Source organism: Cebus imitator, unplaced genomic scaffold (assembly GCF_001604975.1).
Source record: "Cebus imitator isolate Cc_AM_T3 unplaced genomic scaffold, Cebus_imitator-1.0 Scaffold191, whole genome shotgun sequence".
NCBI lineage: Eukaryota > Metazoa > Chordata > Mammalia > Primates > Cebidae > Cebus > Cebus imitator.
The window spans coordinates 1,006,607-1,024,506 of record NW_016107506.1 but is presented as its reverse complement, the minus strand read 5'-3'; the positions used below and the strand labels follow the sequence as shown (position 1 = coordinate 1,024,506).

Genomic DNA, 17,900 nt, shown 5'->3' with positions numbered 1-17,900 from the left:
TACAGGCACGCACCACCATGCCCAGCTAATTTTTTGTATTTTTAGTAGAGACGGGGTTTCACCGTGTTGACCAGGATGGTCTCGATCTCTTGACCTCGTGATCCACCCGCCTCCGCCTCCCAAAGTGCTGGGATTACAGGCTTGAGCCACCGCGCCCGGCATTTTACTTAAATTCTAATGTGCTTTTCCCTCTCAGACACTATAACCAACTATTCAAGATGCCATCTAATGCACTATGCCATTAAGTACCATGGCCAGTGATTTAAAGTGTAATAAATTATCTTCAGGTTGAAAAGAGCATATGCAAAAGAAACAGATTACTGTATCTTAACTAGAGACCAACATAAATGGACCAAATCAACTTATGGTTGGTTTTAAAATGGTTTAAGACATATCAGGATTGACTTAAAACTAGGGTGGGCAGAGATGTAATAATAATCCCATTATGTGAATAGAAATGTTACAAACACACTAGCCATATTTTAATTAAAATAGAGTTTATTAGCTTTTCTTTTAATATAAACATGAGAAATAAAAACCACATAAGTTGTAGCATTCTTTTCAAAATAAAACTGCAATCAATACTTGAATCTCCAAGCTCTGAACTCCATAAACAATTTTTTTTGAGGTGGTAGATTGTAGTATTTTTATACCATTATTTATCATTTGTGTGTCTGTCCTTTAAAAATGATGGAAACTGCAGCACAATATGATGTGAAGCACTGCTGTATTAGAGGAAGTATTCCTGGCCCAGAAATGCTTTGTTTATAAGATTCCTAGGATTATATTTGAGACAGTAGGAGAAGTAGATTTCACATCGTTGAGAACATTCATCTCTTTTTAGTATTTCAAATTTAGGTGACATTGTTATCAGTCTCCTAAAGTTATTTGCTCATTGCCTTTTAAAGCCTGAAGTAAGAGTTCCTAAGGGCTATGTAAGTTATTTCTGAAATAGCAGGACTTAATGGGACACCTACAGCCTGGTAACATGTAGGATGATAAAACAGCTGTTCATATCACCTTCTATCATTAGGGTCCAATTCCTTTTATTACATGTTAATTAATACTGCTCTTCAAAATCTTCCTTTACATTAAAGAAACTTCAGGGATCAAAGCATACAGAGCGCAGCCCTGCAAGTAACTTACTTTTAAAAAGAGGAGGGCATTTTATGGAGATAAAAGGTATTCCAAAAGTTTAGTGTAATTCTAAGCTTTGATACTTGTAGAAGTATAAATGCTGCAAACCTTTACAAAACCTTGTTTGAATGGCTTTTTCTTTTGAGACAGGGTCTGGATGTCACCAGGCTGGAGGGCAGGGGCATGATCATGGCCCATGCAGCCTTGACCTCCTGTGCTCAAGTGATCCTCTCACCTCAGCCTCCAGAGTAGCTGGGACTACAGACACATGCCACCATATCCAGCTCATTATTTTTATTATTTGTTTTACAGACAGGGTTTCACTATGTTGCCTAGACTAGTCTTGAATTCCCACGCTCAAGCAATCCTCCCACTTTAGCCGCCCAAATACTGAGATTATAGGCATGAATCACTATGCCCAACCCATTTCTTTTGCATTTTGCATTTTTTTTTAAGACATGGGGTCTTGCTATGACGTCCAGGTTGGAGTGTAGTAGCTATTCCCCATAGGCACCATAATGGTACACTGTAGCCTTCAATACTTGATTTCAAGCAATCCTTTAGCCTCAGCCTTCCAAGGAGCGGGGACTACAGGCATGCACCACCACACCCAGTTTCATTTTGCAAATTTTGAATATAAAGCTTTTAATTTTTTCTTTCAGTCAGTATCTGCTGTCTTCAAGAGTGACTGAAACAAAAAATTAAAAGCTTAATATTCAGGAGACAAGTGCCGGGTATGCCTATAGTCCCAGCTACTTGTGTGGCTGAGGCTAGAAGGTAGCTTGAGGCCAGGAAGTTGTTCTAGGCTATAGTGCATTATGACTGCACCTGTGAACAGGCACTCACTCCAGCCTGGATGACACAGTAAGACCCCCATCTCTTAAAAGCTTTAAAAAAAACACTTTCAAACGATATCTTTTAAAGGTTTATAGCATTTATATTATGCTGCAGTGCCTTGGAGGGCCCAAACTATATTAAAGCTTAAAACTGCTTTACTTTTTTTGTCACTGAACCACCATGTTGGTTGGCATTATGAAAATATCTTTTAATACATTTATTTAACAAGAGAAAAATTATCAGAAAATGAGAAGCACCATTTATAGTTCAAAAGAAATGCAACATGGACCCCAAGAGAAGTAGATATCAATAACTGATACTTCCTCTGTTTATGACCCCAAACATGCTAAAATGCTAAAGTAATGTTTGCAAAGAATATGAATGACAAATGTTATCCAGCAGCTTTTTGGTTTAAAATGATTGCCAATGACTAGCAGCTTCAGTGGTTAACAGTAGGGAGGAAGAACCCTTCAATACCTAACAATGCTGCAGTCCGCTCCTTAGTGGCTTTAGAGTCCCATGTTTCAATGGTAATACTGCATTGATTTTAAAGGCATATGCAGCAAAATGGAGGGGGGGGGAGAAAAACTGGAAGAAACATAAAAGTTATATGGTTAGTGTCTTTAAAGTCTAAAAATTTAAACTATTGTTTAAAAAAACCTTACATAGTTCACAGCTATCGGCCCACACAATAAGCAAATCTCCGTGTGGGATGGGAGCCTTCACTTTGGAGTGGTTTTTGTAACTCTGTTTACATTAAAAAGGACAGAAGAGTGTTTTGTTGCATTGACAAGGTCCCATTCTTTCCTATGGAGTATAATCCTTGTTGTCCATGAGTCCCCTGAATTCAAGATCTTTCCTTTTGATGAAAACACTAATTTTGCTGGTTCTTGAGCAAAAAAGGTGATATTTCTTCAGTCTTTGTAGATGAAGGTCCCGTGACGTTATAACCCCTCATGTCTCTCTTTAAGAGAGGATGGCTTTAGAGCGCTGAATACCAATGAAGTTATCAGCGCTGAAAGACCTTCTCATAGCGGCTCTACACAAGTCTTTGTCTTCACACAATCTAGAAATAGCCTAGGGAAGTCAATCAGAAAACAGTACAATTTTTAAAAGGGTTCCCACCTTTAAAAAAGCACCACTGATGAAAGCCACACATGTACACTCCTTTAGATAGTTCACAGGTACAGCTACTTTAGCTGTTTTACACTGCCAGGTTCTGGGGATGCTACTTTCTGCCAGTTTACCAAGGTAATATCCCTTAAGGGCTATGATTACATTGCCAGAGAACAAAAGGGAATTTACTTTATTATTAAAAAACTGGATTCCCAAAGATGTTAAAGATATTGTGATAGGCTCCTAACAGCAATAGCATCTGTTACCTGTGCACTTATTCCTTAAATATAACAAACATACGCTTGTGCAAAAAAAATTTATTCAGCTATTCAAATTCTACCCAATCCTTATTAGCTATTATATATACTCAAAGTAAATCTTAATGAGGCAGATGTGCACTGGACTATACTGGAACATATGAGAGGTCTAATGACTGAAGCACAAAAAGGTGCTACTTCACTTGCACGTTAATTATGGTAGAAATACATATCTTCTTTTTTTTTTCCCTCCTGAAATGGAGTTTTGCTCTTATTGCCCAGGCTGGAGTGCAACGGCGTGATCTCAGCTCAGCGCAAACTTTACCTCCTGGGTTCAAGTGATTATCCAGCCTGTCTCCCGAGTAGCTGGGATTACAGGCATGTGCCACCATGCCCAACTAATTTTTTATATTTTTAGTAGAGACANAGAGTTTCACCATGTTGGCCAGCTGGCCTCGAACTCCTGATTTCAGTGATCCACCTGTCTCAGCCTCCGAAAGTGCTGGGATTACAGGCGTGAGCCACCTCACCCAGCCTAGAAATACATATTCTAAAGTACCACCAAGGTACCACGGAAAGTATCAGTTTAAAATATGTGTTCATTTCAGTTGTAATTCTGCTGTATACTCACCAAGCCATAAAAATATTACTTCGCCCCATAAAAGTTACCATTTCTGGATGGGCACAGTGGCTCACGCCTGTAATCCCGGCACTTTAGAAGGCTGAGGTGAAACCCTGTCTTTACTAAAAATACAAAAATTAGATGGGTATGGTGGCAGGTGCCCAGCTACTCAGGAGGCTGAGGCATGAGAATTGCTTGAACCCAGGAGGAGAGGTTGCAGTGAGCCAAGATCATGTCACTGCACTCCAGCCTGGGCAATAGAGCAAGACCCTGTCTCAAACAGGGAAACAAAAAACAAAAACAAGCAAATACTGGACATAGGAAGTACAAGGGTTTTTATTTATTTATTTATTTATTTAATTTTTGAGATGGAGTCCCAGTCTGTCACCCAGGCTGGAGTGCAGTGGCACAATCTCAGCCCACCACAACTTCCACCTCCCATGTTCAAGAGATTCTCCTGCCTCAGCCTCCTGAGTAGCTGGAATTACAGTTGCCTGCCACCATACCCATCTAACTTTTGTATTTTTTTTAGTTCAGACGGGGTTTCACCATGTTTGCCAGGCTGGTCTCGAACTCCAGACCTCAAGTGATCTGCCCGCCTTGGCCTCCCTAAGTGCTGGGATTATAGGCATGAGCCACAGCACCCGGCCCTTACATCCAGTATTTGAAACACCTGCACGCTATATAGTGAAGGGTATAGGTCTCTTGGCTTAGCCACTAATCCTTGTCTAAAAAACTTACAGGACTGCAATGTGATATATAAACAATGATATGAATTTGTAAACAGAATAATTAATTACAGTCAGGAGTGGCAAGTGAATTATGTCTGTAGATAAAATTAGGGATACAGTCACAAATTTTTTTTGAGATAGTCTCACTCCGTCACCCAGGCTAGAGTGGCATGATCTCAGCCCACTGCAACCTCCACCTCCCAGTTTCAAGCGATGCTCATGCCTCAGCCTTCCAAGTAGCTGGAATTTTTTTTTTTTTTTTTTTTTTTTTTTTTTTTTTGTATTTTTAGTAGAGATGGGGTCTCACCATGTTGGCCAGTGGCTGGTCTTGAACTTCTGACCTCAAGTGATTTTCCCACCTCAGCCTCCCAAAGTGCTGGGATTACGGGCATGAGCCACTGCACCCAGCTAAAAAAAATTATTCATGTATGATTATGTGAAAGGATAGAAGTTCAAAAGGAAACCCATTAAGAACAGATTAAATTTGATTTAAAATATTCTGAATTATGGTCACAGAAGAGGCAGTATGTATAATTTTTAAATAATGTTGACCCTTGTATAAACCATAAAAGACACAGGAAATCTGATGCCAAAGGGCTAATAAGCTCTTCAGTGTGTTAGTTCATTTTAAGGCTTTCCATTTTCCTAATCACTACTTAATATGATTTAGTCACAGATGCTGGCTTTGGTGGCTGATGGAAAACCCCACTTAGTGATTTTACAGCCTTACCTCTAGGTTCTGTGCTCTTTCTTTGCTAAGAGGAGCAAACAGAAAATTCAGGTTGTTGTCATCTGCTAAGGAGCGAAGGTCAAAGTAGTATTTGGCATAAACACTGGCAGGAACATTAATATTAAACTGAAGAAGCTCCAAAAAATGCCTTTCCATTTCATTCCTGGAGGAGGAAGAACAGAACAGAACCAGCACAGGACAATGTTAGTCAACTTGGCTCTCTTCAAAAATATCATTCTGAGCTACTAGAATGGCTCTAAACTCTGTTTTAAAATATAGGTTACCCAGATGCATTAACATACTAGTGTTCACACAAGGTACAGTTACTTGTGGTTCCATCTGCATCCCAGCACTCTGGGATTGGGATGAGGGTTGAAGGGTTAAGGCCTCTGATGCACTTGTGCTGCTGACTCGAGCCTCATTCTTCAGAGTTCCATTAGTACAGCTGTACAATTCATACTTCACGCTCACTCACAAGGCCCCACTATAGTGATCAGATGAAAGGAATGATGTATGCTGTTTATTAGCTCTGAAGAACTTGCAGACATTTTCACCGGGCTGATAACAGGAAGGGGCTTATTGAAGTAGAGAAGCACCAACAAAAGGAGTGGGCACATCACCACGGCAACAAATGGATCCATCGAGAGCCATTGCTATTATCTCTGGGGGGGAAAAACTCTTGAGGCAACAAGGATTCATCTCAAATAAATAAAATAAGCAAGCCACATTACAAGGGAAGGGAATCCTCTCCTCCTGTCCCAGTGCATGAGACTATGTCAAAGGGCATAATGCAAGTTTCTGCTCACTTTAATATTATGAAGGTGAGAAATTGTCACTATGGCAGGGTGAGGATACTTCAAATTTTGGAATGCAGGAGGATCAAAGGTGGATGTCTCTGCTAGACTAAACCCATTTTGATATGACTTCTGGTAGGTCACTGGATTTATAAACTCAGGCGTTTCTTCTGAGCTGGGAATGAAACCCTAAGGTGCTCATAGTAGTCCTCAGCCACATGAACACAGAGCTGCCCTTGCAAAACACTTAAGCAAATAAAACATAAAACTAGAGAAAATCTTAACCACTTTCACAGTAATCTCTGTAAGGAGCTAACTGTATAAAAATGAGAAATACCTGAACAACATATTTGGTTTCTTGGTTTTAAAATTTTAATATTTTATCCACTGGCTAAGTGAACAAATGCTTGATGATCCCCTGTATGGAGTGCAGTCAGGATATGAGCAGAGATGTGGTTTTCTCATTTGCTGAGCTTAAAAACCCAACTGAACCTAATTCCAAAATTAATTTCCTGTTTATATGTCCAAAAGTCTATAGAAATGTAAATCAGATAATGTTTTGATAATCAGCTAATCAGGACTTAATTTACTGCAGTAATAAATGCACTTCACAATCCCTTTTATATTTTTTCCACTAATACATTTTAACTGTGTAGAAATACAGTACTTCATAGGATTAACACATGTATTAATAGAGGTTTAATCACCGAAGAAAAGCGCTATGCCCATAGAATATGCATCTTCTAGGCTTTTTATTGTTTTTTAAATGGCTAGATGGCTGAATAGCATACCCTTTACACGCACAGCAAACCGTCTGAATAGCAGCTGCTCAGTTTAACTTATTCTTTTAAAGGGAAATATATTCTAACATGACATGTAGATGTTGAAAAAGTTTAAGAAAAACCTGAAAGACACCAATATAAAATTTTTAAATTTAGACTCAAAATGAGACCACTACAAATAGTCAACAGCAGAGGGATGACATTTGTTTAATATATAAATGTATATTAAACAGTTTGTTGAAATGCTTTGCAAAGATCATAAACAAAAGTAGCTTGTTAGTAGCAGAGCTCCTGGTGCTTCCCTGGACATACACAAATAGCAACAGTCTTTGGAACTGGTCTTTTTGGAGTTGGCCCCTGCCACCGCTGCTCCTGAAACTCACATCTGTAGAAAGCTGCACATTTCCCTGTGTGTTCTCTGATCTTGGGTTTAGAACTAGAGTCCCAGCCAGTTCAGTTGCAGATTTTGAGGACATCTTAGCTGCCATCATGGTATGGCTAAGTGTTCATAATTATAAATTTTGCTTCCTTCAAGAAACTAGTTTGCAGACTGATGACAGCAGTGACCAAAGTCACTTTAGCTTCTGCAACTTCCAAAAGTACTTACATTTGTTTCAAAGTTATTTGCTGTCACATCCTTTGCTAAAACGGCTACCAGCAATATCACCACGGCTGTTTGGTTTACATCATTAGTAAAGTGGTCAACTTCACCAAAAGCCACTTCAACAGCTACCGCAACAGGTCTCCTCACTTCAGTTGTGAGTATATGGTATGCTAATTCTGAATGATAGTCATATGGAGTAATGGCAAAGGCAATAAAAATAAGCTCTTGCCACTGCCTGACATGACCTCAATCTTCCTCTGCTGCTCAACATAATCAAGAGGTGCTCCTTCACATTGTTCTGAATGCCACCCACAAAGCCATTCTCAGTCCAGTGGGCACCCTGAGAGCCTTTGCTGGAAATGCCTCCCTGGCTCACGCTGCCTACCAAGCTCCAAGGCCCTTCCCTTCACAGCAGTCATGAAGCCAGACTGGAAGGAAGCCCTGATGAAGCCGCTCTTTCAGGGTCATGTTGGTGCCATCTGTGAGGAACTCCATGACTCAGCAAGGCTTCTTACACTCTCATAGGTAACTCAAGGCCCCCAAAGTGGTGCTGTGGTTGTCCGAGCGCCCAGGGTGCCTCTCAAGTGTGGTGAGCATTGAGTGATGCCCCAGCAGTGCTTCTCAGATTGCCTGAGGGGAACACTGGAGCTTCATCAATCATCAGACCAATTTCAAAACACATGAAACACTCCTAATGGGGAGGGGGTCAGGGCCACAGGGATCTTCATATCTCAAGGCTTTTGTAAAAAGACCTTCAGATAAAATGTGGAAAGACTAACAAAAGCAAATATACAATGTGTGACTCAGGTTGAAGCTATAACTTCTCAATAATCCAGAGGCCCTAAGACCTTGAGTGGCCAGTTATTTCAAAGGCCAGACATATGCCCTTTAGGGGGCTGTTTATACCCCACTGGTCACATGAAAAAAAAAAAGAAAGAAAGAAAAGATAAATAAATAAATAAAAAATAGAAAGAGCTTGAACTGGCAGATAACTTTTTAAAAGCCATAAAGACATTTACTGTACTATGTTGTTCTGGTAGTACACTTGTTAAGATGTTTGCCAAAAACCACCAGAAAAAGACTTTTCAATTTATCAAGCAGATTATTACACATCAAAACCTATTGATAATGAAAAATGGGAAGTTAGTTTTTTTTGAGACAGTCTTTTACAGCTCTAGTAAAATAGAGCTCTGTTGTGAACTGTTATACTAAAACTAGACATAGTCTTACGCTTATTTCCGTTATCTGTATAATATAACCTTTAAAAATATTCGTTAAAGTGTTAACTTTAGAAAGTTCACCAAAACCTTACAAACTCACATGTCCTCAACTGTAATGTCCTTGAGGATCTGGCAATAGTCCACGTTCCACACAGCCTGATCATCCCAAACCTTGGATGCAAGAAGAATGGCTCCCAGAACAATCCTTTTCCAATTAGTGGGACAAATGTCGATTTCAGCATAAGTTAAAAGCCTTTCTAAATAAACCTGTAAAATAGAGCACTGGTCTTTGATTTCAGTTCAGTTTAAATGCTTTGATAAGAATTCTTAAGAATGACAGATTTATTCTGTTTTTGACCAGAAAATGAGTGCGTTTTATTCTTATGTTCTTCAGCGACTTTGCTTAGCCAAAGCAAGACACCAAATCATAGTTGTAGGTCAGATATCTCTGCTGCCTGCTCTGCCCATCTACATTTCCAACCCAATTTTGGTCACAGGAATGACTGAACATCTCAACAAAAGGCATCATAAAGAGAGGTACTCTCAATGTATCACACCTAGATGGTAGACAGTAGTTTTACAGGTAGTTATGTTATGCTCAAATATATAAAACCCAAGTAACACTGAGCACATGTTTTTTTGTGGCATGTGTAACCCTTTTGTGGCACTAGCTTGAAGAACTGCTGGTCAAGAGAGCCACCCAGTGGCTGCTGTGCAAAGCAGCATGACAGGTGCAGGTCTTTGGGGCTATAAAATAATCACCGTAGTGTCTCCACAAGAAACACTTGTACATGGAAAAAAGGTTGTCTCTGGACCCCCTGGTATTCCTCTAAACCTGCCAAGCAGTTTATGAGACAACTGCATGAATTATTTTACATCTACCAAACATCCTTCAAAGAACTGAGCAAAGTGAACAGCTGAGAAAAGATTACAGAGGTAAGCTGCTATTTGCTGTTACCTCAAAGGGCTCTCTACAGAAGAGTATGTCTATATGCTATTTGAACTCTTTATCAAGACAAAAGTAAGTTTTTTTTTTTTTTAGATGGAATCTTGCTCTGTCACCCAGGCTGGAGTGCAGTGGTGCAATCTTGGCTCACTGCAACCTGTGTCTCCTGGGTTCAAGTGATTCTCCTGCCTTAGTCTCTCGAGTAGCTGGGTGCCCGCCAGCATGCCTAATTTTTGTATTTTCAGTAGAGACGAGGTTTCACCATGTTGGCCGTCAACAGGCCTGGAGCGGTGACTCATGCCTATAATTCCAGCACTTTGGGAAGCTGAGACAGGCAGATCACTTGAGGCCAGGAGTTTAAGACCAGCCTGGCCAACATGGTGAAGCCCCGTCTCTACTAAAAAATACAAAATTAGCCAGGCATGCTGACACATGTCTGTAATCCCAGCTACTGGGGAGGGTGAGGCAGGAGAATTGCTTGAACCTGGGAGGCGGAGGTTGCAGTGAGCGAAGATCACGCCATTGCACTCCAGCCTGGGCAACAAGAGCAAAACTCCATCTCAAAAACAAACAAACAAAGGTTCATTTTAAGAGTTTATTTATTGTCTGAAGGTTATCAGATAGGCAGCTCAGATCTGGTAGTGTTCTCCAAACTCAACTGTGTTTTCAAAAACGTGTATTGAACATGACATGTTCTTTTCTTCTTTTTTTTTTTTTAAACGGGGTTTCACCATGTTGGTCAGGCTGGTCTTGAACTCCCGACCTTAGGTGATCCGCCCACCTTGACCTCCAAAGTGCTTGGATTTACAGGCATGAGCCACTACGCCTGGCCTGAACATGACATGTTCTTAAGAGAGATTCTGTTCCCTTTCCCCCAAATTCTGCACTCTCAGTATCCTAAGAATGAACCTCCTTCACAGGGTTCAGCTCTCAATGGGAATAATTAGATAGCAGTGAAACAACATAAACAATCCCTCAACTTCTTGTTGCCTTTACTGGTAAGCTGATGTTGTGCTGACACTCACTGATACCACTTGCCCTCCTGCGTCAGTGTGAAAGTTCTTTTCTTCCCACTAAAGCCAACTCTATCAGTGCCAGTTGATCCATCCCACTTCTGCGTAATACTATTCCCACAATTACGTCTTTTTGAAGGCTTTAGCCTTCTCTGCCAGATTTTCCCCAATGTGTTTCCTTTGTTCCGCCCCGGATGTGTCCTCTCATTTGCTCTAAGCATCATGCCCTGGTGTCAGCTTCTCATCTCCCATCTCTCCTTAACCCACTCCTGTCTGTCCCTTGCTGCTGTCACTCTTCTGAGACTCTTCTTGCCAAGGTCTCCAAAGCCTTCACACTTACAAACCAGAGTTCTTCATCCCACTGCTCCACTTTCCAAGCCGTCCCTAATATTGTACAGGGCATTCCCATTCACCTAGTTGCTAGGGCCAAACGCCTACGTTTGAGTTACCCCATTCCAGACTGTGCACAATTCCTGCTCTGTCCACCTTCACTGGTAGGCTGCCTGCTTTTGATTCTGAGCCGCCATTTGTCACTGCTCACCTGTATTACCCTAGTTACTTCTTAACTCTCTTCTCTGCCTCGATTCTGTTTATTACGGTTTACTCTCGCCAAGTTGTCAGTATAACCTCTTAAATTAAAAGCACTTCACTCCCCTGCTCAAAATCTACCAAAAGTTACCCAACAAACTGGAATAAAACCTCTTCCTGGCCAGGTGCGATGGCTCACACTTGTAATCCCAGAGCTTTGGGAGGCTGAGGTGGGTAGATCACATGAGGTCAGGAGTTCAAGACAATCCTGGCCAACATGGCAAAACCCTGTCTCTACTTAAAAAACAAAACAAACAAACAAACAAAAAAAACTAGCCAGGCGTGGTGGTGCATGCTTGTAATCCCAGCTACTCCAGAGGCTGAGGCAGAAAAATCACTTAAACCCTGGAGGCGGAGGTTGCAGTGAACCAAGATCATGCCACTGCACTCCAGCCTGGACGACAGAGCAAGACTCCATCTCAAAACAAAACAAATACTTCTTCCTGTGGCCTGCAAGCCAAAAGGCCCTATGAGTTATGTGTGGCATTGCCCATGTGACCTCCAACCACACTGTACACTTTGCTGTTTGTTCCTTGAACACACACAAAAAATCAGGTTCCTGTCTAGTCTTGGTACATGTCTGGCTGCCTGTAATGCCAGCACTCCTTACCTTCCCTTACCTTCAGGTCACTGTTCAAACGATACCTCTAGAGAGGTTCTTCCTGATCATTCTTTCTAAAATAGTGAGAGCCTCCTGTCATTCTGTATCCCTTTATTCTGCTTCATCTTCTTGCTATTTACCAGTACCCAAAAAAATGTCTTCCTCACCAGAAAATAAGCTCATAAAGGCAAGAACTTTGTTCAGTCTGTCCTGTCCTCTACCCTAGCACTCGATAGCTCACGACACTCTGGCAGAATCACTTGAGGCCAGTTCTGAGGCCAGTCTGGGCAACATAGCTAGACTCTAGCTCTACTAAAAAAATGTCTTAAAATTATTTTAAATGAAACAAAAAAGAATAGTGGCACAGAGAAGGCATCCAGTGAGTATTTATAGAATCAGCAACTTCTTGGCAGCATTTGACACTGGGACCACAGCCTCTCTTATCTTGAACTCTTTGTTCTTCTTTTATTACCTTCTGGGTTTCCTCCTTTCACTCCATCTGGGGGCTTGTCCCTCAAATGCTAACAGTCTTTAGAGATCTATCTTCTATCCACTTTCTTTTTTTTTTTTTTTTTAAAAAAAAAAAAAAAAAAAAAAAGATAGGAATCTTGCTATGTTACCCAGGCTGGACTCAAACTACTGCACTCAAGTGATCCTCCCACCTCAGCCTCCCAGTAACAGGGACTACAGGTGTGCCCCACCACATCTAGCTGGTCCACTTTCATTCTGTACCCTTTCTCTGTATTTGAACAGCTACTCTTATTCTTCATTCCTTACCTTTAAGCTCCGATTCATGCGCCAGTCTGGTATATTCAAATGATTACTGGACACTGCCACTCTGCTACCTCACAGGCACATATAGCTTAACCCATCTATAATGAACTCCCTCTCTTCCTATACAGCTCTCCCTCCTGCATCCCGTCTCTCTCTGTCTGGAAGCACCACTCCTGCTTCTCTACAGCATGTGCCAAGTGTTCCAAATGGCTTACAGCCCTATGAAAAGGCCTATGTTTGATCCATCACCCACTGAGGGGTTTCTATTGAAGTGCACATCAGAAGCCGCCTCTCCTAAATTCCAACTGGATGCTAAAGGAGTAGGTACTGACCTCAATATTCCTTCCCTGCAGGCCATGCAGTTGACTTTCCTCTACAGTTTTGCTTTGGGGATGAGTAAAACAATCCTAACCACTTGAACAGGATTTATTATTCAGTGATAAAATCTTACCATAGGAATTCTGTATGGAGGACATAAAGTTAAACACACAGGTATAGCTTAGAAAGCTAAGAAAAGCCTTTGTTCACGTATTACTGGTACCACATTGCTGGGCAACATCATGAACAGCCAGAAGAGGTAGGCAAAGACGGATTAAAACCCATCATCCAAGGAACAAAACATTTAGAACAATAGTTCTCAATCACAACTCACGTCGGAAATACCTGGGGAATACAGCCTGGGACTTGGCTTAGACCTACACTGGAATCAGTATCTGCCTCTGGACCACATGGTTTTGTTATCACTTCCCATCACCCTCCAGCTCTGCCACCGTGCCTTGTATGTGTGCACACTGAATGTGCATTGATGTGGACGAGGAGCAATCAGAAATCTCCGCTGCTACCTTTTGTAGCAACTGTTTTGTGATGAGAAAAGCAATGGAAACATTTTCCACCATAATGATGATTAAATGCGAATGTATTTACTTTCCTTTCATAGGTTTCTCTAAGTTCTGATGATAATTTCAGGAACCTATTTTTATTTGAAAAATAGGACCAGACCCTGTGTACAAGACTAATTTCTAAAGATGCTTTATAAATGAGAAATATCTTACCAAAGTTACTATTGCACATTCAGCTGTTAGCTGTGCGGCACTAAAAAGAGTACGAACAAATCTGTAAATAAATTTGTGCTCAGGATCATGCTTAAAGTATTCCTCTGGAACTTTTTCTCGCTGAAAGAAGAAAAGATGCAATGTTAATATCCATTGAAGGAAAAAATTTTAAGTATTTTTTTTTTTTTTTGAGTTGGACTTTCAGCTGGCACTGTAGCTCACACCTGTAATTCCAGCACTTAGGGAGGCTGAGGCGGGTGGATCGACTGAGGTCAGGTGTTCAAGACCAGCCTGGGCAACATGGTGAAACCCCGTCTGTACTAAAAATACAAAAAATTAGCTGGGCGCGCCTGTAATTCCAGCTAGTCGGGAGGCTTAGGCAGGAGAATCACTGGAACCCAGGAGGTGGAGGTTACAGTGAGCTGAGATCATGCCACTGCACTGGATGACAGAATGAGACTCTGTCCCCCCACCACAAAAAAAAAAAAAGAGAGAGACTTTCACTCTTCTTGCCCAGGCTGGAATGCAATGGTACGATCTTGGCTCACTGCAACCTCTGTCTCCCAGGTTCAAGCGATTCTCCTGCCTCAGCCTCCTGAGTAGCTAAGACTACAGGCACCCACCACCATGTCCGGCTAGTTTTTGTATTTTTAGTAGAGATAGGGTTTCACCATGTTGGTCAGGCTGGTCTCGAACTCCTGACCTTAGGTGATCCACCCACCTCGGCCTCCAAAAGTGCTGGGATTACAGGTGTGAGCCACCATACCCAGCCTGGTGTACTCTTAAGACAGCAATATTCACGTTTGAGCCCATGTGCCCCTTAAAATAATTTCGGTTGAGTGACATGTCTTTTAGTTTTTCAAATATAAACAATTGGACCTTAAAGTATCATAACGATTGACTCAATACTCATCACCATTTATCACGAAGGAAAAATACAGGCACAACTGAGAAAATGTTTATGTTGCTTTCCACTTCCTATCAAAATGTAAACTACTTGTAGTCTCGAAAGTCTTATTAATCATATGTCATGATTCTCTTAAATAAACTTTGAAAAAATATTTTCAGTTTCTGGTAACCATAAGGCTCTAAGGCTTCATTGTCCAATACAGTAGTCATTAGCCACAAGGAGCTATCATATACCTGAGGAGGTGAATTTTGAAATGTTTATATCATTCAAATTGATTTAAATTTAAACTGTTTCCTAATTATCTTCATAGAGATCATGTATATTTCTTAGGACTATTTATAAATATCAGCATGAAATAAACACAACTCTATGAGAGAAAAATACTACCTCAAAAAAAGTGACACTTACTGTAAGTGGATGTGATCTCTCATCAAAAATATCCAGGGATCTATTTGCATCTCTACAAAATAAGAATATCATTGAATATATTAATTTAGGAATTGTTAATACCTGAGTATTAGTTATTATCTGCTGGAGATGGCGGGAGATGACTCGTGTTTGCTTCACCAAAGCGAACAGTTGTACAAACTCTTCTCCTGTATCCCAGCCTTCAGGGGATTTCCAGACCTCTTTTTACTCAGTACATGAAGTCCTGTACTGTGAAGTCTTTTCTAAGTATTGACCTTCCCTAACATGCCATGGTAATAAATATATTTTCACTCTTCTAACCCCTCATTGGGACTCAAGAACATTTTACAGAGCAGTAGTGATGGGCAATAAAGTCTTTAGAACTTTAATGACTATGAATGAGATTCAGACTTCCCAGGCTTTTCCCCTCTAGTTCTCTGTATTACATTCTTATCATGTATTTGTTTTTTAAGTAGTTTGATGAGTTCAAAACCTTATTGCCTTTTCATTTTAAAAGAGACAAGTCTTTGATCATCTTTACAAGTTCATAAAACTAATACACTGTGCTCATTTAATAAAACCAGTGGCTCTCCAAGTGTGGTCTGTGGACCTCTGGAGATCTCCTAGACCCTTTTCCAAGAGGCCCTTGAGGTCAAAACTGTTCTTATAAAAAATACTTATTCAACCTGAGAAAGCTGATTGAAAACTTAAAAATAAAAATAATTTAAAAAAAAAAACTAAGATATCGCTTGCTTTTTCACTGTTTGACACTTGTAATGAATGTCTAACAGCAAAAGTGGGTAAGCTGGTTTCTCAGCAGGAATCAAGGCAGTGCTACCAAATTATACTACTCATTTTATTCCTTACTCCCTCATGCAGTTTAAGGAAAACACCTGTTTCACTTAAAGAATATCCTTGATGGGCCTGGCGCGGGGCTCACGCCTGTAATCCCAGCACTTTGGGAGGCTGAGGCGGGCAGATCACCTGAGGTTGGGAGTTCAAGACCAGCCTGATCAACACAGAGAAACCCCCTCTCTATTTAAAAAAAAAAAAAGAATATCCTTGATGAAGCCGTAAAAAGTAACTGTATTATTAAATCCTGACCTTTCTTTTTACTATTCTGAGTAAGCGGAAAGTTTACATAAAGTACTTCTGCCTATGAGGCATAGATGTGTTAAGGAAAAGCACTTGTGATTTAACTGTGAGCTGAACAAGCCATTTTTTTTTTTCAGAGTAACATTTTTACTTGCAAGTACAACTATCATTCTCAAAAATGAATGAAGTGGCCAGGTGCAGTGGCTTATGCCTGTAATCCCAGCACCTTGGAAGGCCGACACAGGTGGATCACTAGAAGTCAGGAGTTCAAGACCAGCCGGGCCAGCATGGTGAAACCCTGTCTCTACTAAGACAAAAATTAGCCAACCATGGTGATGGGCACCTGCAGTCCCAGCTACTCGGGAGACTGAGGCAGGAGAATCACTTGAACCCAGAAGGCAGACATTACAATGAGCCAAGGTGGCACCACTGCACTCCAGCCTGGGTGACAGAGTGAGAGTCAGTCTCAAAAGATAAATAAATAAAAATTAAAAAAATAATGAAGTGGGCCTGTCATTTCAAGAAAAATAACTACTGGCTGGGTGCAGTGGCTCACGCCTGTAATCCCAGCACTTTGGGAGGCTGAGGCAGGTGGATCACTTGAGGTCAGGAGTTCGAAACCAGCCTGTCCAACATGGCGAAACCTCGTCTCTACAAAAAATACAAAATTAGCCGGTCACGGTGATGCATGCCTGTAATCCCAGCTACTCGGGAGGCTGAGGCAGGAGAATCACTTGAACCTGGGAGGCGGAGGTTGTAGTGAGCCAAGATCGTGCCACAGCACTCCAGCCTGGGCAACAAGAGCAAAACTCCATCTCAAAAAAAAAAAAAAGAAAGAAAGAAAAATAACTATTTGTTGCCAAAGATAAAATTCAAGCTTTTAAGCTAAAAATCAGGATTTGGAGAAACTTGTACCTTATATCATGATCTTGACAGCTTCTCAATACTTGAAGACTTTTTAGTACAATTAGTAGTGATACTAACAAAAGCGAGCTTTTGACATTATCAAGAAATGTGAACCAGCTCAGGCATGATGACTTACGCCTGTAATCCCAGCATTTTGGGAGGCCAAGACGTTAGGATTGCCTGAGCTGAGGAGTTTGAGATGAGCCTGGGCAACATGGTGAAACCCCGTCTCTACTAAAAATACAAAAATTAGCTGGGAGTGGTGGCATGCACCTGTAATCTCAGCTACTTGAGAGGCTGAGACGGGAGAATTGCTTGAACCCGAGAGGCGAAGGCTGCAGTGAGCTGAGACTGTACCACTGCACTCCAGCCTGGGCAACAGAGCAAGACTCCATCTCAAAAAGAACCAAATAAATAAAATTTAAAAATTAAGAATACCCAGAACCATCTGGAAAGCTTTAAAAATATGCCTTTTAACAACTATATATTTGTAAGAGGCTAGGCTATCTTCTCATCACTTCAAAAAAAACTACAGCTCACTACCAGGGTGCAATATTAACCATGTAACAAACCTACACATGTACTCACTGTATCTAAAATAAAAGTTGAAATTGGCTGGGCGCGGTGGCTCAAGCCTGTAATCCCAGCACTTTGGGAGGCCGAGGGGGGTGGATCACGAGGTCAAGAGATCGAGACCATCCTGGTCAACATGGTGAAACCCCGTCTCTACTAAAAATACAAAACATTAGCTGGGCATGGTGGCGCGCGCCTGTAGTC

The 17,900-nt window shown here is 41.0% G+C and overlaps 1 protein-coding gene across 2 annotated transcripts in view; it reads right to left on the bottom strand.

The window, feature by feature from the left end:
- Positions 1-480: 480 nt before the first annotated feature.
- Positions 481-17,900, bottom strand: part of CCNYL1 (cyclin Y like 1) — a 45,480-nt gene continuing 28,060 nt past the window's right edge. The window contains exons 6-10 of one of the 2 annotated variants that reach the window (XM_017546704.2): positions 15,123-15,174; positions 13,805-13,924; positions 8,931-9,097; positions 5,431-5,593; positions 481-3,051 (exon numbers count right to left, since the gene is read on the bottom strand). In XM_017546704.2, the coding sequence (XP_017402193.1) occupies positions 2,941-3,051; positions 5,431-5,593; positions 8,931-9,097; positions 13,805-13,924; positions 15,123-15,174 (613 nt within the window). In that variant the 3' untranslated portion in view covers positions 481-2,940. The remainder of the gene's footprint in view (positions 3,052-5,430; positions 5,594-8,930; positions 9,098-13,804; positions 13,925-15,122; positions 15,175-17,900) is intronic. The other variant, XM_017546706.2, reaches the window with a different exon arrangement.